At 48.3% G+C, this 25,884-nt stretch overlaps 1 protein-coding gene across 2 annotated transcripts in view; it reads left to right on the top strand.

Moving 5' to 3' along the window:
• The window catches only part of USP14 (ubiquitin specific peptidase 14), a 991,689-nt gene that overhangs the window by 754,183 nt on the left and 211,622 nt on the right, over nucleotides 1-25,884 (top strand). For both annotated transcript variants that reach the window (XM_069620879.1, XM_069620880.1), the window contains exon 13: nucleotides 5,748-5,876. In XM_069620879.1, coding sequence (XP_069476980.1) covers nucleotides 5,748-5,876 — 129 coding nt within the window. The remainder of the gene's footprint in view (nucleotides 1-5,747; nucleotides 5,877-25,884) is intronic.

Here is a 25,884-nt window from a genome sequence, read left to right as displayed (position 1 = left end):
AGCGTGAGCTGAAGTTCCTGGGAAACCGCAGCGTTTTCCAACACAATAATATTGTATTTATGTTTGCGGTCGCTTCAAAAGCGACCGCAATCATAAATACAACATTTTTAAAGCTGCTCCTCCGCCTGGAAAACTTAGAAAAAAAAACCGCAGCTAGTGCTTATTTTTTTTTTTTTATAAATAAATAGCACTTACCGAGATTCAGCTGCAGCTTTCCTGCTCTGGTCTCCGGTCCCTGTCCTCCGCGTACAGCACTAATGAAGGGAAAGCCACCCAGCTTTTGTTTACTACAGCTGGCTGGCTTTTCCTTCATTAGTGCCGCAAAAGCAAAAGCCAGCACAGGAGGGCATCCATTTCACAAAATGGATGCGCCCATGTGCTTGCTTTTGCGAATTTTGAGCTTGAATAGCTCAAAATTTTACATAGGAAGTTTTAAAAAAGAGAATGCTAGTATTTTTTTTTTATGTTGCCTATCTATTTTTTAAATACATTTTTTTTACTAGACCATGCCTTTAATAATGGATCCACTAGCCTCAAGGTTGAGATCCTACCAACTTCAGAGGCCTTACTCTAGGACCCCATAAACTAGTGGTCTCCCTATATGCAACTCGCTCCATGACTATTAGGACACGAAGGAGTAACTCCCTTTCCTTTCTAAATAGCTCTGACGGCCGAATGAAGCAGAATGAAGGCTATACAGTGAGCCCTATCAATCCATATTATCTTTGGGATCTGTAAGACACGGCCAGCCTAATCCCGCAGGTAACTACACGCAGGTGATCTTCTAATAAATTCGAATTTCTAAAACTACTGGAGTGACCTTTTCACTATGGGTGACTTCTTGCAACCTCTCAGGATATTTCTAAATTGATTGCAATTTCTTTGCAGGGTGTATACCCCAAACCTGGGAATTTCCACCTCCAGAAGCTTTAATCGTGCTTTAACCAAGCCTGCTTCTGAGCTAACTCCACAGATTGGACAAGGTAATTGGTATTCCTTATCCCATCTAGAGATAATTCTCTGTATGAGACGATAGCAATAATAGCCTCTCTCTCTCTTGTTGTTTTTTTACCAACAGTTACAACTACTCGAAAACACGCCAGAATTGGCGTGTACACTTTCCCCAGTCAGTCAGAAGAAACTTCGGCTCAATAGACTCAAAGTATAGATTGTGGGCTTTTAATTCAAGTGACAATACTCCTGATGAATGTTCTGCACTAACTGATAAAAAACAGAAAATGTCGAGACAATACAATGGCTAATTATATAACCACTGTGAGACGATAACTGTCTAGATAAGGACAATACTAGACCAGAGACTAAACACCTTAGGTTCTCTGGAATACTATTGATCAGATTTATATTGATGTTAATCTTACCTATTTGGTCACGGTTTGTCACCTTTTTAGAGTGTTTTATCAAGTGATGTTTGAATTTATAATTATTTATGTCTTTATTAAATACTTAATGTGTCTTAATTGTTGATGTTTAATGATTATAACTGGTGTATACATTTTAGCAATCTATCTCTTGTTTAATTAATTACTCCCTATATGCTGACAGTGTTATTTTATTTGTCAACGATCCCCAAACTAACCTCAGCCTGATAATGCGGGAAGTAATTAAGTTTAGTAATATCTCAGGCCTTAAAACCAACCATTCTAAATCAGTGATATTCCCCCTGACACCGAGCACCTCTGAGTTTCCAGACGACCACAGTTTTAAATGGGAAAACTCCAGGGTCCGCTACCTAGGTATTTATATGTCCCTTAACCACAGCGATATATATAAAGAGAAAGATGCAGCAACGTTGGGCACTCTCCAGGAACGCGTTCACAGATGGAAGTCACTCTCACTAACACTATGGGGGAGAGCCTCACTGACCAAAATGGTGATTCTCCCCAAACGCCTTTATCTATTCACAAATATACCACTACTCCTACCTCCTTTTTCAAAAAAGTTAAAAGCCTCATTCTGGAACTATTGTGGGCAGGGACACCAGCAAGAGTATCCCATGCAACATTAATACTACCAACGTCAGGGGGCGGCCTTGCACTCCCGGATATAGAGAGATACTATTGGGCGGCCCAGGCACAATTTTTGAGTCACTGGTATACAACACACTTTATCCGACCGCGCGTACAGGTTGAACGGGCCCTCGCATCCCCTAACCTGCTGATTGCTGTCATTATTAGCAATATTCCAGTACCATACAACACGATGAACACTGTCCTCTCCACCTACGCTATCTGGAAGAAAATCGCAAGAAAATACGATGAACCCATGAGATTCTCCCTCCTGCTGCCAATCAAATTTATTCCAGGCATACCCCTGATAGCTGAAAAAGTATTTCATTGATAAATAATAAAGTCCGCTTTCAATCCCTTGGAGACCTCTTCCCCAAGGGCACGTTTCTAACTTCGCAGATGGCCAAAGAGAGAGGAGGTACTACATCACTTGACACGTTCATCTACTTCAGGCTACGCTACACCCTGCAGTCCTTCTTCCCATCATTCCCTAAACGGCCAGCGACATGGGACCTACTGCATAATGTAATTCAGGCGAAAGGAGCTGGGAGACTAGTGTCAATGATATAAAAGTCCCTACTAACATACACAGTAACCATCGACTACCGAACAAAACTAAGATGGGAAACGGCCATCCAAGCTACAATACCTGAAGATGACTGGGTTTACATCCTGCGCCGAACTCAGAAAGTTGCTATAAACACCTGTTTCAAGCAAATTCATTTTAATCTTGTGCACCAAACCTACTATACCCCTGCTAAAAAACATAGACACCATCCAGAACTATCAGCGCAATGTGAAAGATGTGGCGCCATGGCCGCAGACTTTCTCCACCTCGCCTGGAAGGTATCCCAATTTTGGACTCCAGTCCTGCAAACAATTGCCGATATATATTAAAGAGCTGTCCCCACTCCCAACGATAGCCCTCCTAAGCCTGACCAAATATCTGCAGCCCTTGTCAAAGAAACTCTCAGCCCTTCTCCTGGTGTTGGCACGCAGGAGGATTGCTATGACATGGGGTCGGGTCCCTGCTCCCATGCTAGCAGCCTGGAAAAAAGACATTTTGTACTGTCAAGATATGGACACTGAATTCACACGGACGCTACCCCTTCATGCACGACCCCCCGATATCTGGGGTCCATACATCGCATACCTACTTTCCAACTCAGATATCTCAGACTCTCAAACGCAGTCCCCGTAAATACGAAGTGTGGACAAGAACCCATTGGTGAAACCGTGCGTGGCAGACTTAGTAAACATGGGCAAGTCGGCAATAATAGCCTATAAGATTAGCATCACGGGTGGGGGGGGAAGTAAAGTTGAGAATATTGAATGTTGTGACTGTTATGATTGCACCCGGTTGGTGCAAATGTGTTTATTTTTGTATGTAAACTCCAAAAATAGTTTTAAAAAAAAAAGTGCACAGCCCCACTGGGCCTTCCTCATTTCACGGGCAACTGTGTTGAGCCTCCTGAATTGCCTCCCTCAGGGAACTCACTGTCGCTGTTCCAGGCCCCTCTCCAAGGTCTGGCTCCCTGCACTCCAACCTCCAGTTGCCTGAGGAGCCCCCTCGTTTCCTTCTCTTTCCATGAGGTGTCGCAGAACCTGATGCACCTCCGATCGCGTAGTCCGTCTGTAATATGCTTCACCCACCTCAAACACTAAGGCAAAAGGATATGTCCATCTGTAGTGAATGCCTCTTTCTGACAGCCAAGATGTTAAGGGGCGACAGTATTTCCGTCTGGACAGAGTATAATATGAGAGGTCTTCGTAATCTGCACTGAATCACCTTCAAACAGGATGTTCCACTGTCGTTTCGCTCTATCCAGCACTGCCTCCTTGTCCCCATAGCATAGGATCTTTACCACCACAGATCTCTGGCCTTTTCCATGCACCATGCCCGCCCTGTGGGCTCTCTCCGACTCTAATACCCCCCTCCCCTGGCCCCCACACCCTGATCTATGAACAATGTATTGACAAAGGCCTTCACCTTTCTCTGCATGTCACTCAGGGTCTCCTTTTGTTTCTACTGCCCAAACGTTCTGAGATTATTTCTCTGTTCCCTGTTCTCGAGGTCATCCAGTTTAAGCTGCACCTCCTCTTCCCTAGACTCCAGATCGTCATCGTCGCTTCATATTTCATCTCAAACAGGTCTGCATTCAGGTGGTTGCTTTCCATCCCCTCAACCCTATTTTCTAGCACCTCAACCCTGTCACAAAAGTCTGAGGACAAGGCTTGAATGTGGCCCCTCCATGCCTTAATTATTTTGCAGAATGTCCCTGACATCTTCCTTTGTGGAGGGGATAAGGACACCACCTTCTCAAGTCTTCTGTGTGGGTTTCATGGAACCCTGCATTCCTGTTGCCATGTCCCTCCTCTATTGTTGTAGGGACAGTATCCCCACAGAGTGGTTCTCCTCCAGGATGCCCTGGACTACAACACCACAGCCATGTCACCACAACTCTTTCACCACCAATCGGGTCTGGGACCTGACCCTCTTCTGACACCGTTCCCAGAGTGAGTAAATGCCACACCCAGTCTGATCTCACCATCAGGCTTCCAGTGGCCTCGCTCTACAAGGCAGTCCAGGCTGGTTCCCCAAGGCCAGTTATCCTCAACACGTTCCAGCGCACAGCTTTTACGCCTCAATGGGACTCCTATGCCCACTGCTTCTCGCCTCCTTTGCCCGGAATGACAGTCTGCTGACATAGCCATGTGGATTCAGCAAGTGGGCACTTTAGGAGCGCTCTCCTGCCACACTGGAAGGAGCCTCCCTACCGATCCACCTCCTCTCATGCACCGTCCTGAGGAGTCCAGTCTGCACACCAGTGCTCCCCATGGAATGCCTGGGTCTGCTTCCACTTCCCGAAGTTCTCTCCCGTATCCGCGCTCTCTCCCTCCCTTGAACTGCTCTCTCCTACGCCAGCAACCGAGCCGTCTCGCTCACTGCTTTTCAGAACCCGGGCTTAGCACTGCCACAGGGCCGGCTTGTCGGCTTGGCTAGATCACTGATCCACCATGCACCCGCAGGACTTCATGCACTGTGTCATGCCTCCAGCGTCGGCCATCAAGCAAAGGGGCCTCTCTGGCTCCCCATCCACCTTCGTGCACCTTCACGGGAGGCCAACTCTGCCATGCGATTCACGTCAGTCCTCCGCTGCAGATGTTACTTCTGTGCTTATGGTCTGCCACCTGCCTGTAGCTCCTTTCCGCTCGCTTCCACTGCGCTCTGCCTCCACCGCCTAGGCGAGTCTCGCAGCAGGCTCCTGCATGAGGCCCTGGCCCAACACCATGACCAGTACCAATAGTCAGGAGCCCACCTCTCCCGAACTCTACCCAGGCTGCACACGGAGCACTTTATTCTGTCCGGTGTTTCCTCCAAGGTGTGCAGGTATGCAGTATTTCACCTCAATTGTCACCAGGTTGGGTACAGATCTTCACTTCATTTAGAGTGGGAGGGAGCAGAGCTCGTCTATGCGACCAACTTGATCCGCCCCAAATCAGTTTTAACAACTGACACATGACCATAGACCATCTATGTGCATGAAATTCTGTATAGTTATGCTTTGTAAACTTCAATGTGGTCTGTTTTGTTTTTGTACATTTGTGTTAAGATCACCTTCAGCAAAGTAATTCTTAAAAAGCCAGGTTATGCATTGGTAAATAGTAGTTTCATTTTATTTGTCATGTAGTGAAAATAACTCATTGTTTTGTGTCTAGGATGTTAAATTTCCTCTTATGTTGGATGTCTATGAGTTATGTACGCAAGAACTTCAAGAAAAAATGATCCCTTTTCGATCAAAATTCAAGGACCTTGAGGACAAGAATGTAGCTGGGCAGAAAAAGATTGTAGGTATTTAATGCATTTATTCTTGTTTACTCACTTTTCAAATCTTTTGTTAGGCTATTGCTGCAGCACACGATCGCGCATGTATTTCTAACAAAATTACTAGATTAAAGGCAGGTGCACCAGCATTCTTATAAGTAGGCCATTAATTCACATAACCTTAAGTAACACACTGGATGGATACTAATCTAAATGCCTTTTGCAGTTTTATTTTTTGGGGTCGAGGAGTAGTTAACGTTTGGACTTTGTTTTATTCAATTTTCTTCTGCCTATGCAAGTGTTCAAAATATAATAGAATTCAATGTTTTGCATATTATTCATCATGCTTTTAGATTTTTGGATGTTCTCTTCTGGTATATAACTTTGTCTTGATGTATTATGCCTTTTTCATGGTATCTTAGTTATTGGGCCTGTATGTAAAGGTCAGTGTTATTTATCTGTTAGCGGTAGTATAAAGGTTGCTATTGGATGACTTCTGAGACAGGATGGTAGTTAGTGTTAGTCGATGTTTTTGAGAGACTTTTGTTACATGTTGTTCCACAAGCCAAAACCTGTTGCCTGCATGCGGAAAATGTTAGGGTATGTGAGTTGCTAATAGTCGGAGATAACCTAAGAATTACACATTTATGTAAAGTGCTTCATGCTGCCATTTCCTTCTCTATTCCAAATTTCCCATAAAGAGGGAGGATCTGCACCTTTACATTGTGTACTGTCACACAGAGCCTTAACGTGGACATTAGGGACGTTTCACAGTTTTTAATCTTTGTTAGATTATCAGCCACAGCTTTACATAAGCAGTTTTCAGATGATTGCACAAAACAATATATTCAATGGATTGCTTTTCTCCTGCATATTCCTCATCAGATATCTATTCCAGCGTTAGCTGCTTGGAATTTTTTCGACATGGTTTCATCCACCTTGACTCGACAGTCGATCCCTCTTGACTCGATACGTCGGTCGTTGGCTCTGGACGTGACGTCAGTCGTCGTACATCTACTGCGTCACTACGCCCCTGTACCTCAGTTCCTTTTTTGTGCGCGCTCAGCACGCTGTTCTTGCAACAAGTCTCTCTTGAGAATTTTCAACTGACAAATTCATCCTTGGTCGGCGCAATTGCATTACAATGTCCGCCGCTCCCAAAGTGTTGTGTTTTAAGCACTGCAAGGACTGCAGTTGCAAGGTTTCAATCACGGACCCCCACAGCATTTGTGTTGTGCCTCTGTGTTTATCACGTCACTGAGGTTCTTGTATAAAGATTAACCTGAAAGTAAAAAACAGGAGAGAGTGGGCAAAGATGCCACAGAGAGTCACAGCGCTTGCACTGGAAAGTAAATTAATGGCACGCGGCAGCGGTCAATTGTTAGAGTATGAGTGCATTGCCCTGCACCCAACAGTGAAAACCTTGCTAGAACAGATGTTAATAATAGAACTGCGCCACACCAAATCAGGTACACAATTGTGTAGAATAACCAATAAATAGGCTTGATTGCTGAGTTCTTCAATAATGCTGCAATTGCAGATGCGCAATGATTTTAGAGGCTGCCCCTCAGCAACAGAATGAGTCTTGACAAGACTTCTAGCCTCAGAGGAAGAGCTATGCTCAAAACACATGTCAGACTATACTGAATATGAATCAAAACACAGTACAACTGTACTTTTTGAACTACCTGGTGTGACGCAGTTCAATTGTTAACCTGAAATTGCTACCGGAAAGGGTTGCAAAACTCTCCGTAGGCTGGCCCCTATCTAAGTCCCCGGCCCGCTACACCGTCCGGTCATCGGAGCTTGATACTGAGGGGCCTACTCCTGAAAATAAGGATAGGCTTTGAAAAAAATCAAATATGAGATCGCCCTCTTGAAGCCACTCTTCTTCCTCCCATAAAAAGCAGTGTCATCGCCGCAGACACAGATGCGATTCGACGGAGGAACCCAATAAGTCGGTGATTGGGCCTATATCCAGGGCTGACTTGGATGCTTTGCAAGAGTAGATGCTCGATATGTTTCTAAAAAGCTGCTACAGGTATGAGTGACTCCTTGAAGCAGCAGGCTCCACTGGTGCCAGTAACCCCGGCCCCAAGCCGACCACCACCTTGTCTTTGATGGCCTCTGCGCAGATTCTTGCTAGTGCCCTCCCGGGACTGAAGCATCTAACGGCGCAGGTAGACACAGGACCGTCGATATCGGCACCGATATCCAGCCACGCATTCGTCCAGCAGTCGAGAAACAAGTTTTTCGGCATTATGTTGACAATCTTCAATGGCACTGACAACCAAATGTTGTTGGGCCTTAAGCCTGCTTATACAGGCTCTGGGGACAGTTTATTCGCTGACCAGGCAGACTTAATTGCCTTGGCTGAGAGCCTTCATGATGTCAGTTGCCTGGACACCTCTCCTGATTTGGAGATGCAACAGGCTCATACTTAAGGGCACTCTGATGCAAAATACCATGCCACAGTGGATACGAGTGGTGGATAACTCTAGGTTGGAGCGCTCCAGCCAGACCTTTGTCAGGTTACAAACTCGGACATACTGGAAAATGGACCCTCTACAAAGAGGGCCGTACCCTTCAATGTGGCTATTGCCCAACCCGTCGCCACCTTGAGGGAGAGGCCATGCACCACTCCAACAGTGATTTCCGAATTCACAAACATGTCGCCAAGGGGAGATCATCTTACCTTTCCTCTCATCCAACACCTGAGGGATTGGTGGTGCAGGCGGCTACTGTGAACACCAGGCCAGCCACATCCATGTCTATACTCCCAACGGATCAGGAAGAAAGTTGACGCCATAGCCAAAAAAGTGTTCATCGGACTGTATGGCCTTTAAGGCAGTTAGCGCGTCCTACACTTTTGCAAATACACTTTTGGTTTGTGGGAGGCTGTTGGGGAAGCCTTCTCAGTACATTCCCAAAGGGGAAATGCGAGACTGCTTCCTCAGAATTGTGGATGATTGTACGAGAGGGCCCGGCAGTCATTGCAGACATGCCTGGACACCGCGGACTGCGTTGGAAGGTCAATGGGGTCAGCGACTGTATTGAGGAGACAGGTGTAATTGCGCACATCAGGGTTCTCGCCCAGTGTCCAGAACAAGTTACTGGACATTGCCTTTGATGGCGATAATCTTTTCGGCCCTAAATCTGACATGTCCTTGGAAATGTTTAGTGACTCAAAGCTTGCCAAGTCTCTAGGCCTAGCTGTCCAACAGCCAGCTAAACCTTTGGCTTCACCTCAAGGGGAAGGAGACACTGGTGGGATGTCGCCTTTGGCAGCAAGGCTCCGCTCCTGTAACCCAGGCGGAGGGGGGCCTCCAGAGGCCGCAGTTGATGGCAGCAACAGCTGGAGTGGCTCTGGCCTCAAAGCCGCTTTGATTTCCCCCCGAACCCTCATGTTTCTCTAGTTGGAGGATGGATAGGAGAGCACTGGCCCAAATGGTGAGAGATTACCTCAGATGTCCGGGTCCTTCTGCTTGTTCAAAGGGGTTACCGTCTGTCTTTCCTAAGAAGGCATCTGGACAGACCGCCCCCCTCCTCCTTAGCAATCGGAACAGTAGCTCCATGAAGAACTTCAAGCCCGGCTTTTGAAGGATGCCTTGTAAGAGGTACTTCCCGAGCATAGATGATGGGCAGGTATTCCCGGTAGTTCCTGGTACCCAAGAAAGGGGGAGGACTCAGTCCCATCTTGGACCTCGGGCCTTCAACAAGTTCCTGAGAGAGGACAAGGTCAAGATGCTGGGTTCGAAATTGAGGGGCGCTGGGAGCTACTTAGCTCCTGCTTGTAGCATAGTAGAGCCAGGCTAGATTGAAACCAACAGCTACCAGGAGCTATTTTTGGCTCCTAGGGCCAACTGGTGCCTTCCAAACATGTAAATGTGACATTAACTTTGAGTATATGGAACGTTAATAAAGAAGAATTAGAGCACATCTAATACAGATTTAAACCCAATGGTTTATACAAAATGGACAAAAAGTTAAAGATGCAGGTCTGGTAGCTTCTGGTTCTCCTGCGGTAGCTCCTGCCTACAGGGTGATGCCTTACACCCATGAGCTGGTTTTAGCTCCTGCTCATTTCGAACCATGAAGATGGTAACTTTCAGAGAAAATCTCCACGCTCTCAGGCTTCAGGACTGGCTGGTGCCAATAGATCTCCAGGATGCATGGGTCATGTGCTGATCCACCAAATGCACATTTCTGAGATTCCTCATAGGGGTAAGCACTTCCAGTCAAAGTGCTCCCCTTTGGGTTGACTTCCACCCCAACGGTTTTCACCAAGCTAATAGCGGTAGTCGCGGCTCACCTTAGGAGATCTGGCGTCCATGTGTTCCCATACCTGGATGACTGGTTGATCCAAGGGAAGTCGACCCAGCAGGTTTTGTCCCATCTCATGGACATTTGTTTGTTACTCCACAGGCAGGACTTCTCCCTGAATTTACAGAATTCCCAGACGACCATGTAAAGGCTCCACCTCCCGCAAGGAGAGAGTCACCAGTGTCCGATGGTTCATCTGTTTCAGAACCACGGGCTGCCTGCATTTTTCTAGTGCCAGAGGCCAGATTGCAAATGCGGTCTCTGTAATGGCTCTTGCCGGGTAAATGGTCCCAGTACTTTGCACCTTAAAGGACATTCTGAAGGTGTCCAGGTCGCTGGCCAACAATCTCTTGTTGGGCCAGCAACAAGAACATAATGGCGGGCCAACCTTTCTGTCCTCTATGGCCTCAGACTAGGGTGGTCATGGATGTCTCTGAAGGGGTGGGGCACCCACTTTGAGGATTTGTAGGAGAGCGGCCTTTGGTCTGCGATGAAAGCCCAGTGGCACATCAACAGGCTGGATCTGCAAGCTATCTGGTTGGCCTTAAAAGCATTTGTGCCCTCTTTCAGAGGGAAGTACGTCCTGATTATGATGGATAGTACGGTGGCCATGCACTACCTGAACAAGCAGGTAAAGTGGGCACTCTTCCCCTTAGCAGAGAGGTGATGCAGCGGTGGTTCTGGCTTTCATAAAATCAATCTGTCGCTGCAGTACATCTGGCGGGGACGGAGAACAGATTGGCGGACGCTCTAAGCAGGCAGAGCACAGTCTCACATGAGTTGTAAGGGTCAGGAAGTCCTAGAGGAGATTTTCGCTCAAAGGGGTTCCCCGACGGTGGATCTGTTTGCCACAGAGGTCCAACAGGCAGTGCGGGCAGTTTTGCTCAAGGGAATTTCCGGCAAGAGGCACACTGGGAGATGCATTCTTGGTGGAGTGGGTCTTCGACCTCCACTATGCCTTTGCTCCGATTTACGTCCTTCCGTGGGTTCTCAGGAGATTTCAAGTGACGATGATCTTGATCGTCACGCACTGGGCGAGGAGAACATGCCATCTGACCACCTCTCTGGTTGGCTCGATGGCCAGATCTCCAATCTCAATCGGAAGGTCGGGTACTGCACCCAAACCCGGAGTCCCTCAATCTACATGCGTGGCTTTTGAGAGGATGAGATACGAAGACTGGGACCTCTCGGAGGAAGTACTTGAGGTGCTGCTGGCTGTAAAACGCCCATCAACAAGATGGAGGTACCGCATGCAGGTCAGGAAGATTCGAGGTGTGCTGCAGGGAACGCAAGATTGACCCCATCTCTTGCCCCACCACTACAGTGATGGAGTTCCTTCTGTCACTGGTCTCGTCAGGCCGTCGGGTTGTTACAGAAGATACTTGCTTGCTTTGTCCGTTTTCAAAAGGTACCTAAAGTAATTACCTCCGAGCATCAGTGCCCACTCCGATAGGGCAGTGGCAGCTTCTTCAGCTCTGCAAAGGGGAGTGCCAGTGAGGGACATCTGCCGACAGCAACTTTGTTCCTGCTGCATACCTTTACCAAACACTACTGCCTGGATGTAGTCCTTGGAGCTGATATGCACTTACAATTGTAGTTGCTATTATGCAGATGGTTCTTTTAGACTAAGGGTTCCAGGCGCACTCTGAAGATTCATCACTATTTCTCCAGCATTGAATCTTTCATTGAATAAAATGCTTGAATATTCCCAGTAGTCAGACTGGGAATCCTCTGTAATTTAAATGAAAATATAAAATAAATTCCTTTAGGAAAAAAGCTGCTCTGATAGAGCCCTATAGGGCCTGTGTAGCCCTTCACTTGTGGTGTCCCTCTACCTCCTGTTTGGTCCTTTTAGGCCCCAACCAATGAGGTGGCAGGGCTTAGGCTCCACCCCAGTCAACCATCTTCAGATATTTCACTGTCTTACTTAACAGGGGAATCGTCTTCAGCTCTTTGAGCTACTTTTATTATTTTTTTAAAATATTAAATCCTAACCTTTTTCATACTTTAAGCTTTCTTGACTTCCTTACCACTGAGGCTTCCTCGCTTAATCTTTTGAACTCCGGTTTCCACCTTTTTCTGCATAAAAATGTTGTGATTTTAGGCTGCCTACTTTCACTTCATGGCTGAGACTCAAGTACAGACTGTCTCCCTTTTCACAGACTGCTCCAAGTGTGGTAAAAAGGTCATCTTCATCAGATGGCCCCCAACTCTGCATGTATTGCCTTTACTCACATGACATACACCCATGCAAAATGTCACTTTTTCCAAGAAGACTCTGGAGGACAGATATAGGAGGCTATTACTTCACCTACAGAGCAGACAGATGTCATCTCATGAATCCAGCAAAACTGCGCCCTTAACTTCCTCCAGGCACCCTGAGAAGCAAGCTCCAAAAAAGGAGAGCTTCAGTGGACAGAGCAGGACTCTCCGCCAACCAAGGGCAAGAAGAGGAGTAGGAAATCCTCAACTACACCAGTCCCTAATGGTCTGCTGGTAGGAGAATTACACAAAGGTAAAGGTTTATCCATTTCTTCTCCTTTGGCGAAACTGCTATCGACGGGGATACCATCCACGACTAAACTAATCTTGCTGTTCACTAAAACTGTTTTGTCATCAACGGATAAACCGTCATCCACCGACAAACCAACCACCTCGACGACAAAGACCTTGTCGACGAAGGAATCGTCGACGAAGCACTTGTTCACAAAAAATGCCACAGAAAAGCACGCTTTGACGAAGACCTCGTTGATGAAGCACTCCTCGTCGACGAAAGACCCGTCCTCGTCTACTGAGGAGCCATCAACACGCTCCCAAAAAGTGAGCAAACTGTCAGTCAATTGACTTAACATCATCAGACGTCATCGAGCCTTTTGCCTAGCCAGAGGAAGCTTGAAGCATCCATACACCACAACTAGAGGGGTTAGAAGGTGCTACCCCTCTTTCCCCTATAACTGAAATGAATGAACTTCCTGACATTATCTTGCAGGAGTTTTCAGAGGCGGAGGAGCAACTGCCAGTACAACCTAAAGAGAACCGTACACACTGGAAACCAATAATGGAATACGTGGACCATACTCCAATTCAGTCGATCCACAGAATTATGGACGAGTTCCAGAGGAGACAAAGGGCTAGGCTACTTGTCACCCGGACAGTCCCAGTAAGCAGGCCCTTGCGAAGCACATCACTGGTGCACCGCATTGGATGCAGGTCACCTAGGTATTGTACCACAAGCATCTCGCCGCCTTGGTGGTCTTCATCAGTTAACAGCCGCCAAGGACAACGTTCACACATGCCTCCAAAAAAGTAAAACGCTCTCCAACTCCTCCAAGGTCTTCACCTCAAATAAGCGGAACGCACAATGCGCTCTCGATTCCCAGGGTTTGTTCCTGCCCTGATAGTGTCGACAATGCAAAACCACATTGTGTGGGTCAAGGAGAGAACAAACTTCACTGTCAGACAATAAAAGTCCCTCCTGGGCATGATGTCCTCCTATATTTTCCTTGTGCCAAATTTCAGACTGAAGATGAGACCGCTTCAAGAGGAGCTGTACAGCCAATGGGTTTTACACAGCGGATTAGGGGAGGACATTGTTTGCCTTGTGCCAAATTTCCACAAGGCCCTCAAATGGTGGGCCAGGCACTCTGATCTTCTACATGGTTTACCTTTCCAGCTACCCACTTCAACTCTACTCATAAGAACAGATGCCTCACTGTCGGCCTGGGGGGCCCATCTGGGTGATCTACAAGCCAGCGGGGTGTGGTCGCCAACAGAATCCCGTCTGCACATAAATTTGCTGGAACTCTGGGCTGTTTGGTGGGCGTTAAAGTCCTTCCTACCACTACTTTCCAGGCAAATGGTGACGGTGCAGACGGACAAGACCACGTCAATGCACTACACAGAGAAACAGGTTGGCACAAGTCCAATATCCTCTCGCTGGAAGCTAAACAACTCAAACTGGGCACTACACCACAGAATACATACAAGGACAGAAAATCTCCCTGTCAAGGACGACGTGTTGGCAAACAAACTCAGCCAAGAATTCCTCCAATCTCACAAATGGGAGATCAACAGCCGCGACCTGGACCTGGACAAACTATTCCTCAGGTGGGGAAAAGCCACCATAGACCTGTTTGCATCCCACGTAAACAAGAACTGCGATCATTTCGCTTCCAAATACCCAGATAACCACATTCTGGGAGATGCGTTCTCCATACAATGGAAAGGGAAATTCCTTTACGGGTTCTCTACGACACTGTTGGTAGCGTGGGAGCTGCACAGGATGAACAAGCAACCCTGCACCATGATACTGATAGCTCTGATGTGGGCACACCAGATTTGGTAGCGTGCACTCCTTCAACTAGCACTGGGGAAGCAAATTCAACTAGCACTGGAGAAGCCAATTCATCTGCAGCCTCTCCCGCACCTGTTGTAATACTGTTGATGCAGCCTTTATTCAACTTATGGCGAGTTTCCTTAGTGTTTGTAGTCCATTGTTTCAGAGCTGCACAAGGTGGATACTTGGTTATTGAGGCTGCCCAATAGAAATGCAAAAATGAAAACCGTATTCAAATATCCTTGATTGCGTGCTCCAATCTTTTTTATTTAGCGACTTTTTGATTTTGTCACTGTATAGTGATTCTTTTTGTCAGTACAACTTGTGTTGCAAATTGCATATATTTACATACATTCTATCAAAATTCCCTCTTTGGCAAATTGCATGGGTTGCGTTCATACATTCAATCGGTGTTGCCTCTTCTTGATAATTGACATATTTTCATTTTACACTGTGTGGTGATTTTTTCTGACATTATAGTTGCATATATTACGTTCATACATTCACTCAGTGTTCCCTTTGTTCCCTCAATACGCATTTCCCCATTGGTTTTCAATGGTTCTTCAGGAGAGCCTTTTTTTTTAAAAGGTTGTGATCTAAGCGGAACAAGAGACATAAAATAAATGTGTTGGTCTGCTTCACTGTTTATGTGTGGTATTTCTGGTATACGTACTGATTTGCACAATATGCTCGCTCTTAAGAACAAATCATACATGTTTAAACAAAAAAAATGGAATAAACTTGGTGTAACTCACTTATTAATTTGCTCTGTGCTTGAAGTTTTGAAATGCAGCTTGTGATGCTTTTATCTATTCTGATTTTTTGTCTAACTCGTACCTGATGTGACAACAAAATGTATTTATATAAAGATTTATATAGAACAGATCTGATCTGTCTATTAATAGCTATTTTCTAATGTGTCTACGGTTTATTCATATAGACTCACCTTTCTATTCTGAAACATTTTCACCTCCTTTCAATGTGAATCGCATCGGCATGATAATCGATTGCGAAATCAAAGATGGCCTCTTTTGTGCATTGCGTGGTGACGCTGACGCTACAAAAAAGGCACATGACACTTTGATCCAAGAAATTGACAAAATCAAAACAGTAATAGAACAGCTCAATATCCCGGAAGCAACACTCAAGAATTATCAGATTCTGGCTAACTATCTTAATATATATGAAAATGAACAAAAAACAGAAAACTAAAAAATTCCATAGAGATGAAATGGATTATAAATTTAAGAGAGTACACATTCCAAAGAAGGCAACCAAACAAACCAACTGGACCTCCGAGCCAACCAGTGACAACCTACGCAACCAGCAGTATCTCCGCAGTCATCTGAAGTAGGATCAGCCAGTGAAATTGAAATTTGGAATGAAACAAATGAGAGCACTATAGAATGAGCACCGACCTACTCTTCTTTTTCTTTTTTTTTTTATTATTTTTTTTAAGAAGAATATCAAAAGTTCAGGCAATCCAGAACATATCCTCTGTTAAAACCATCTCAAAACCCAAGGAACGCAACATCACAACCTCCTACTGGAAATGGTTGCCAGCAAAGAGCGGCTTAAAGGACAGGGGGAGTTTCATCAGACAACGACAAAAATCTAGGAATGCTCACATGGTCCAAAAATGATCAACAGAAGAGGACTTGGTAATTAATCTAACAGACAAGGAATTTGTTGGCAGCCCTAAATAGACCTTTCCTACAGCCCCTCAAACTGTATGGATAATTTTCAAACAAACTTAGATCGATGCAAATTCAGTAGAACATTAAAACTGAAAAAATATTTTGCAACTTCGACACACAAGACTAATGGAAGAAATTGAAAATCCATCAGAATTAATTATTACACATTCGGAAGACACAGTAAGCCTGCTAAATATTCAAGAAATGCAGGAACCTCATACATTACAATCTCTTGCATTGGATCTTAATCTAAATACAGGACTGTCTGAACAAATTAAATTAAAGCCAGCATCTAAATTTCATCCCCAATTATACACAGACAATGTGATTGACATCTTTCAAAAATCTTTGTCTCAAGACTTTTGTAAGACATACTTGGCAGTGAGAAAACCACCATCAAATAAACAGAATTTAACAGTCAGAGAGAGAAACAATTAACAGCCTTTGTTCTGATGATACGTTAACTGTGAAACAAGCAGACAAAGGAGGCCAAATAGTGCTTCCCAACACAGAGGATTATTTCGCAGTGGCACAATTTCACTAAAACATTGAATGCTATGAAAAATTGAAAGCTACCCCATTGGCAACCCTGATTGAAGAATGGAACAACATGAGCAGCCATTGGCATACTGAAGGATTACTCACCGATAATATGATTTCATGAAGAATTGCCATCCGATTCGTGCTACTATATACTTCATACCAAAGATACATAAGCAATATGAAAAACTACTTCCAAGTAGACAATCAATGGAATAGGGTCAATAACAGAATACATTTCAGAGTACATAGATCAACATCTGCAACCATTGGCATCAGGGTTAGCCTCGTTCATGCAAGATACCAAACATGTAATACAGCATCTTGAACTGATTAACTGGGAACCGGATTATAGATTGGTAACCTCTGTTAAGTCATTATACACAAGCATCTTACGAAATAAAGGAATGGACACAACATACCGTTTTCTAAAAACCAGATCCATCTCATATTTAGAACAAAACATGATCCTTTGAAATGCTCAATTTCACATTGGAAAGGGCGCTAAATTCGCTCCGGCATACTCTAATCTATACATGGGACACTATGAATTGGAACATGTATGGCAACACCCGTCATTCACACAGGAAAACCAAATCATATACTGGGGACGATTTATAGGTGACCTCTTGGTCACCTGGAAAGGAAGTCTGCAGTCACTACAAGATTATCATCTACATCTGAACAGTAACCAATACAATTTAACACTAGCTATGGAAGAAAGCAAAGAAAGAATACATTTTGGGATTTAAAGCTTTATATAGAGAATAACCAAATACAGTCAACTCTTTGCATCAAACCCACACCGGGCAACAGCACTCTGCATGCAAGGAGCAATCATCTGCAACGCATCTTAAATAATATACCATATGGTGAATTCCTCAGGATTTAAGTGCAATTGCACTCAAAATCAAGAATTTGGCAGACCTGCAATAACAGCAATTGAAAAGTTTAAAAAAGAGGATATGACAAAAGGCATCTTATGGAAGCATACAATAAGATCCAATACAAAACCAGGACAGAACTGTTTCAAAACAAACCTAAGCCAGAAATCGGAAACTCCGGTTTATCACAACCTATATCTCGGAATCGAAGCCATTAAGAAAAATGTTGACAAAACATTGGCTCTTTTTATTCCAAGATACAGATCTAGTACCACACCTAGATGATACTCCATGCATCACCTTCCGCAGAGCAAAAAACCTCAAGCAGATATTATGCTCATCACATTTAAGCAAGAGGAAGAACAGTTATGGCAATCAACCAAACTGATGGGAAATTACAAATGCGGAAAATGCTCATGCTGCACATTCTCAGACAATGGGAAACAACTCTTTTGATGCACAACTGCCGAGAACATCAAATCAAAGACTTATTAAACTGCAACATGAAATTTGTAGTTATTGCTATCAGATGCGTATGCTCAAAGATATACTTTGGGAGCACAATACGGCCTTTGAAATCAAGAATTGCGGAACATCTAAGGACAATTAAAAACCAAGACCGAAGGTACCCATTGGGACAGCATTTTCAGGAAAAGCATGCATAAGACCCAATTGACGACATCAAATTCTTTGGATTGGAACATGTGAATATGCCACCAAGAGGTGGCAACAGAGTAAAACTTCTACGACAACGAGGGCAACTTGGATTTATTATAACATGCAACTGCTGGTCCTTACCGGGCCAGATCACATTAACAACAACAATAACGTTCGATGGAATATGCGCTCATACAGATTGCATACGTTGCATAATACATGCCGTTCAAATTTAAACCCGATCCAAGATGGCTGCGACCATGATGGTTTCCCGCACCTGTTGTCACAGCACAGGGGTGAATTGCTTAATCACAACCTGGACGGCTTATCCCTCAGGGGCTGGCTCCTCAGCAGTGAAAATTCTACATTCTAGATCCCGAATGCTGGGGTATACTGCGAGCTGCCAGGGCTCTGTCTACCATGCGGACATATACTAAAAAATGCAAATGGTTCAAATCCTGGTGTTTGGAAGCAGGCACAGATCCCTTCTTGGCATCTGCTGAACAATTCTTATCATGCCTTCTACATCTTTCAAGGGACGGTTTGGCAATTTCTTCCATCATGGTCCATCTCTCTGGCTATTTCCACTTATGCAACCAAGCCTCCTCAACACTCCCTAGTGGTACACCCGGCGGTCAAAGCCTTCATTAAATGGCTTATGCGCTCCTTCCCAGACAAAGGAAAATCGCCCCTATCTGGAGTCTTATCAGTCTTCGCCGCTCTGAGAGCACCCTATGATTCTATTCACAGGTGCGACACAAAGTTCTCATCATGGAAAACAGCCTTCTTGGTGTCCCTCACCTCAGCCAGGCACTTCAGGGAGCTACAAGCACTGTCAACCGAACCACCATTAACCAACTTTCCAGGGACATGGTTGTTCTTCAGCCCCACCCTAAATTCATTCCAAAGGTATTTCTCCTGCATTAGTAACTTTCATAGATTCACATGCGTCTGCCCTCCTCCCTTGGGGGAGAGGCTAATTCTTCTCCAGTCAGTCATCAGTTACTAACCTTCATGGTTCAAAATCTGAAGGTGGAGCCTAAGTCTTGCAACCTCATTGGTTGGGGCCTAAAAGGACCAAAGGAGGTGGATGGACTCCACAAATGAAGGGCTACACAGGTCCAATAGGGCTCTATGGGTGTATCTTTTTTCCTAAAGGAAACGTTTCTATATTATTTAAATTACTGAGGATTCCCAGTCTGACGACCAGAAATATTCAAGCTTGTGAACCTTTGAAAGATACCAATGCTGGAGAAATACTGTTGCAGGTAAGTAACCAAGACTTTCCCGGCACTCACCTTCCCCCCCATGTTTCCATGGGGCGGCAACCTCTTCCTGACCCTGGAGACTGCTATATGATGGAGGAACACATGGGGGAGATATCCTCCGGGGAAGTATCATGACTTCAATGGGTGAGACATGCCATCCCCCTTTCCCCTTGCTGGATGTATTTCCCATACACAACACCTTAATAGCCTATTGTGAGTCTTTCCCTGCTCCCTCAAAGGAGAGTGCTGAATTTCTGTCAATCCAATCTCCATACCAACTTTCAAACACTGACTTTCCCTCAGAACAAGTTTAAAACATCCCTCCAATGTCTTCATACAAGTTAAAAGGAACTGCTGTTCCCAGAAACACCTTAACACTGCAAAGAGGAAGAGGAATGGAGGAATACAGAGCAGGAGAAGCCTCAAGCACAGGCAGCACTCTAGTTGTTGAGAGCGTGCACCGCTGCCCAGTACATTTCAAACTGGATCACCAGAAGAAATGGCAGCCTGCTGGTGGGAGTGGGCTGTTGCACTTCTAAGCTCCCAAGGAGCTTAGAGAAGGACGTTGGAGCCAATCCGCTCAGATATTGACCAGAGGAATGCTTCAACAAGATTTCATGCAGGAAAGCCAAAAGCAAGTGCAGGGCTCCTGGGAATTCGCTGGTGGAAAGAAGCAGCAAGATACTTACCGGAGACTTGCAAGGTGAAGAGAAGTCCAGCCGGAACCACGGAAAGCTGGGAAGCCAAAAACCTGAGCAATGCGACGAATAGACAGCCGGTGAGTCAATGTTGGGACGAAGGGAACACTGGGGCGTATTGGCGAGAACGCTGCATGTTTAACGTTGAACACCACAAAAGGATAAAGAAACGAAACAGTTTAACGCCGAAAGCAAGAACGTTCTCCAGCATGGGGTCTGGCATGGATTCACATGCTCATGAATATTCCCCGTCGTCAGGCTGGGAATCCTCGGTAAAGAAAAAAATCAGTATCAGTTTCGTTTCTGATCTGTCTTTCGTAGTAACCAATCACTGGTCTCTGCGTCATACTGACCACAGCCAATGACTGCCCTCTACCTAAGCACCGCCTCTGGCAGCCATCTTCAGATTTTTACCGCACGTTCATGTGTTGGGATCCTCGTGCTATTGCTCTCGAGCGTTAGTGCTATTTTTTCACGTTTTTTCTCCAAAACTTCGTTTTTTTCGGTCAAAAGAGCCTCAAGCTCCACCGACTCTCCATCCGATCAACGGGGACCCGTGTCGGATTCGTCTGCGCACCTCAAGGGTGAAGATTTCGTCGAGCTACGCTTTTGGAGGACTCCAGAAGCTTCTCAGGCCCGGACATGGCCCAGGAGAAGGGAAGCTCGACGCCCAGAAAGCTGTTCAGGGTCTGCCCTGGATGCCAGCTGCAGAACCTCTTTAAGGAGGACGAACACTCCTTTTGTCTCTACTGCTTACATGAGGACAAGACGCATGTGGAGAAGGACTGTGCGTTTTGCGGCAATATGTCGGAGCGGACCATGAAGGACCGCCATCAACGTCTCGCCAACTGGCTGGAAGGGAAGAGCCCGTCAGGCGAGAAGAAGAGGAAGAAATCCGAGCGGTCTTCTAAGACCTTTGAGGACGCCCCGGCGACGGGGGTCCAACACAAGGCCAAGCACCGCGAGTCCGCTGGCACCGGGAGCGCCGAACTGTCGGGCTCTACGGGCGCCAGGCAGGGCGCACCCTCCCCGGCACCTTCAGCCACGAGCCAACGCTCTGGGTCGGGTAAGAGGAAGGGCGAGCACCCGGCGAAGCTCCTGGAGAGGCCCCGGTCGAGCTCGAAGGCCCCATCGGAGGGGGAGCGAGGCAGTGTTTCCCCCCCCCCTCAAGGATAAGGCGTGAGCGCACCTAAGGTGGTGAAGGCCTTAATCCATCCGGCCAAGCCCTCTATCGAAACTGTCACGGCGACCTCGGGGCTCAGAGTCTCCCTGCCACCTCGGAGGGAGTCCTCTTTTGTGCCCATCGATAGGACCCCCGTGAAATCCCCGGCGGGGAAGAAAAAGGGGGGGCAGGGCGTCGTCGTAGATTCGGCTTCAACCTCGGAGGAAGAGCTGATCGAGGTCTTAAGCCACGGCCTTGGCGTGGAAGAAGACCGGCCCGTCGGGGATGGATCCCGACGCAGGTGACGACGACATCGTCGAGGGTGCCGACGGGGCCCCTGATCGCCCGTCGGATTCCCCTCTGCCAGCGCCGCAAGACAACTCGGCGGCCATTTTGTTGGCTATACAGTCCTTATGCTCAGAGATAAGGACGAGACTACCGTTGCCGACGGAGGAACCTCTCCCGTCGGGGGATCCTGAACCAGGACCTTCTGGTGTTCCCCCGCCCAAGAAAAGAAGGATTCACCCTCCACCTCTTTTTCAGCCGTCGCGCCCCGTCCAGCCCTCCTCCCCGTCCACCCGAGGGGATGATACGGGGACTGACACGGCAGCGACGGGTACGGACGACGAGGTATACGACGAGGATCTACCGTCGTCACCTCCCACCAGGGCTTCTCCGCCCGATGAGATTGGATCGTTCCACTCCATGATCGCCAGGGCATCCGAGCTTTCCAACTCTGCCCTGAGGAGAAGAAAAAGGAAGGATTCCTTTACCAACGGCGCGAAGCCAAGAGGAAGACGGTCCTCGCGGTGCCTCTACTGGACGACATTTGGGATGAGGGCCTTGCCCTCCTCAAGAACCCTTCCACGACGCCAGCTAGAAGAGACCGGTACGAGAAGAAGTACCGGGTCCCGGACGCGGCCCCCCTGTGCCTCCGGGCGCAGCCTACCCCGGACTCCGTCGTCTCCGCGGCGGCCAGGAAGAAAGCGGGGGGGATGCGGCCTCCACATCGACTTCCCCACCGGACGGCGAGGGAAAGAAATTGGACGCTATGGGACGCAGGGTCATCTCGTCTGCAGCGACGACAATTAAAGCGGCCAACGCCTTGGCTATCGTGGCCCGCTACGACAGGGAGCTATGGTACAAACTGGCTCCCCTGCTGGACTTCCTACCGGACGACAAGAGGGCGGATGCCCTGGAGATCCTACAGGAAGGTGAGGTGGCGTCGGACCACGCCATCACTATTGCGACAGACATCGCCGACACTGGGTTTCGCCAGTTGGGCAACGGCGTGTGCCTAAGCCGGCGTGGATGGCTCAAGGCTACGGACTTCCGTCAAGACGTACAGACCAGAGTCCTGGACATGCCGTTCGATGGGAACAACCTGTTTGGGAAAACAGTGGACGATTCCCTTCAGGCCATTAAAGCGGACACTGAGACGGCCCGGGCCCTTGGGGTTCTGCAGCAACGACGGACGCCCTTTCGGAGCAGCGGAGGCAAGGGCGCCTCCAAAGGTTCCGGCGGCGGTTTCTCCACCTACCGTCGAGCGGCCCGCTCGTCGTCTCAGGAGGCCTACAGAGGACGAGGCAAGTCTGGCGGACCCCGCCGTCGTCCCCAAGGAGGTCAAGGCGGCAAAGCCTCGTCGAAACAGGATTGAACCGGCTGTGGGGTCGGGCCCCCACCGAAGCACCCCGGTGGGAGGCCGGCTGGCGAGCTTCGTCAGCGTGTGGAAGTCCATCTCCACCGACCGTTGGGTGCTGGACGCCTTAGCCCGGGGCCACGCGCTCGAGTTTCAAAGAAGTTGCCCGCGCGCCCCCCCCCCCGTGGCCAGGAAAGAGCTTCACGTCCCTCAGCTTCTCCTGGAGGTAAAGGCGATGCTCAGGAAGGGCGCCATCGAACTCGTCCCAAAGAGGCTTCGGGGCTCCGGAGTTTACTCGAGATACTTCCTCGTGAAGAAGAAGACGGGAGGATGGCGCCCCATCCTAGACCTGCGACGTCTGAACAAGTTCATCAAGGCGCAGAAGTTCCGGATGGTCACCCTCCAGCACGTCCTGGGTCAGCTGGAGGAAGGAGACTTCCTGTCGTCGTTGGATTTGGAGGATGCCTACTTCCATATTCCCATCCTAAAGGGGCACCGAAAATTCCTCAGGTTTGTGGTCCAAGGGCGTCACTACCAGTTCAAAGCCCTCCCCTTCGGACTACGGTCGGCACCCAGGGTATTCACCAAGTGCCTTGCACCGGTGGCGGCGCAGCTGCGCCGCGAGGGGATCCACGTCTACCCCTACCTGGACGACTGGCTCATCCGAGCCAAGACGAGGGAGCTTGCCGTGGAGCACACGGCAAGGACCGTCCAACTTCTCACGGACCTGGGATTCTCGGTTAACTACGCCAAGTCCCACCTGGTACCTGCGCAAAACTCACTGTTTCTGGGAGCGAAGCTCGACACAGTGTCCCTTCTGGCCTCCCCGTCGGAGGAAAGGACCAGGTCCATCCTGGGCAAGGTACAGCGGATGTTGGTTTCCGACGCGGCCAAGGTGAGGTCCATCAAGTCCCTCCTCGGAATGATGTCTTCTTGCATCTACCTCATTCCCATGTGCAGGCTCCGGATGCGCCCGTTGCAGGAGTTCCTGGACGCGCGCTGGATCCAAACGACGGGCGGCTTCGAGGAGAGGATCACACTCGACGAGAGTTTCCGCCGAGCGGTCCGGTGGTGGGGCACCCGCGCGCATTTGACGGCGGGCATGGACTTCCAGACCCCAGACCACCAGGAGACAGTGACCACCGATGCCTCCCTTGAAGGGTGGGGAGCGCACACCAAAAATCTGCACGCGAGAGGCCTTTGGCTCCCGACGGAGAAGTCCCTCCATATCAACGTCCTGGAGCTCCGTGCAGTGTTCTGGGCCCTCAGGTCCTTCCTTCCGTCCCTCAAGGGCAAGGTGGTGAGGATCTTCACCGACAACACCACCACCATGTTTTACATCAGGAAACAGGGCGGAACCAGGTCCCCAGCACTGTCCAAGGAGGCGCAGGACCTGTGGCATTGGGCCGTCGCCCAAAGGATGTTTCTGGTGCCGTTTCATCTGGCAGGGATAAAAAAACACCATCGCCGACTCACTCAGCAGGGAGCTGCGCTCGTGCCACGAGTGGGAACTACGGCAGGATCTAGTGGATCGCCTCTTCCGACGGTGGGGCACACCCCAGATCGACCTGTTCGCGACGGCGACGAACTCCAAGTGCCGGAGGTTCGCCAGCAGGTTTCCCCAGGCGCGGAGCATGGGCGATGCTTTCTCGTTCCCCTGGGAGGGCCTGTTCCTCTACGCGTTCCCTCCTTTGCCACTGCTAATCCGGCTCGCAAACCAGCTCAAGAGGTCACGGTGCAGGATGATCCTAGTCGCACCTGCGTGGCCGAGGCAGATATGGTTCCCGGACCTTCTGGACTTGTCAGCGTCCCCGCCAATCAAGCTGCCGGTGGACGTGGATCTACTCTCCAGGGAAGGAGGCGCCATCCTCCACCACGACCCGAAATCGCTGAACTTGCAGGCCTGGCTCCTGCAGCGCTAGAGTTTGGAGGATACGACATACCGGCCGACTGCAGAGAGGTTCTTGCAAAGGCCAGGGCGTCCTCGACTCTTAAATGCTACGGACACAAATGGAAGAGGTTCTCTGTCTGGTGCCACGCACAGAAGATTAACCCTCTACGGATTACGGCTCCCCAGGTACTGCCATACCTGCTGACGCTGGCCAAAGCTGGACTGGCACACGCGTCCATCAAGATTCATCTTGCTGCGATCTCCCGATACACCAGAACCACGGGGCGGACGTCCTTGTGGTCTCATCGTCTGGTGAAAGAGTTCATGAAGGGACTGTTCAGATCGTTCCCGCCGGTGAAGGCTCCGGCCCCGGCGTGGGAGCTCAACGTGGTGCTGACCAAGCTCATGGGACCTCCGTTCGAGCCTCTGCACTCGGCCCCGTTGAAGTTTCTGTCATGGAAAACAGCGTTTCTTGTGGCCATCACCTCCGCACGACGGGTGGGAGAGATCCAGGCCCTTTCCTGCAAGGCCCCGTACTTGACTTTTCACAACACGAGGGTAGTGCTCAGGACGCACCCCTCCTTCATGCCCAAGGTACCGTCGGACTTCCATCTCAACGAACCCTTGGTGTTGCCTGTGTTCTTCCCGTCGCCTTCGTCGCCGGCTGAGAGGACTTTGCACTCGCTGGATGTGGCTAGAGCGCTGAAGTTCTACGTGGACCGCACAAAGTGTTTTTGGAAGACGTCACAACTCTTTGTGAACTTTGGACCTGTCAATCAGGGGAAGGCTTCCATTTCCAGATGGCTCTCCGGCTGTATCATGTACTGTCATCGGTTGGCGAAACGACCGCTGCCTGGCCGTCCGAGAGCCCATTCCACCAGAGCGATCGCAGCTACCACGGCGTTCCTTTCTGGTGTGCCCCTGCTGGACATATGT

This window comes from Ambystoma mexicanum, chromosome 5q, assembly GCF_040938575.1.
Source record: "Ambystoma mexicanum isolate Mex_15411 chromosome 5q, UKY_AmexF1_1, whole genome shotgun sequence".
NCBI classification, from domain to species: Eukaryota; Metazoa; Chordata; class Amphibia; order Caudata; family Ambystomatidae; genus Ambystoma; species Ambystoma mexicanum.
This window is presented reverse-complemented; position numbering and strand designations above follow the sequence as displayed.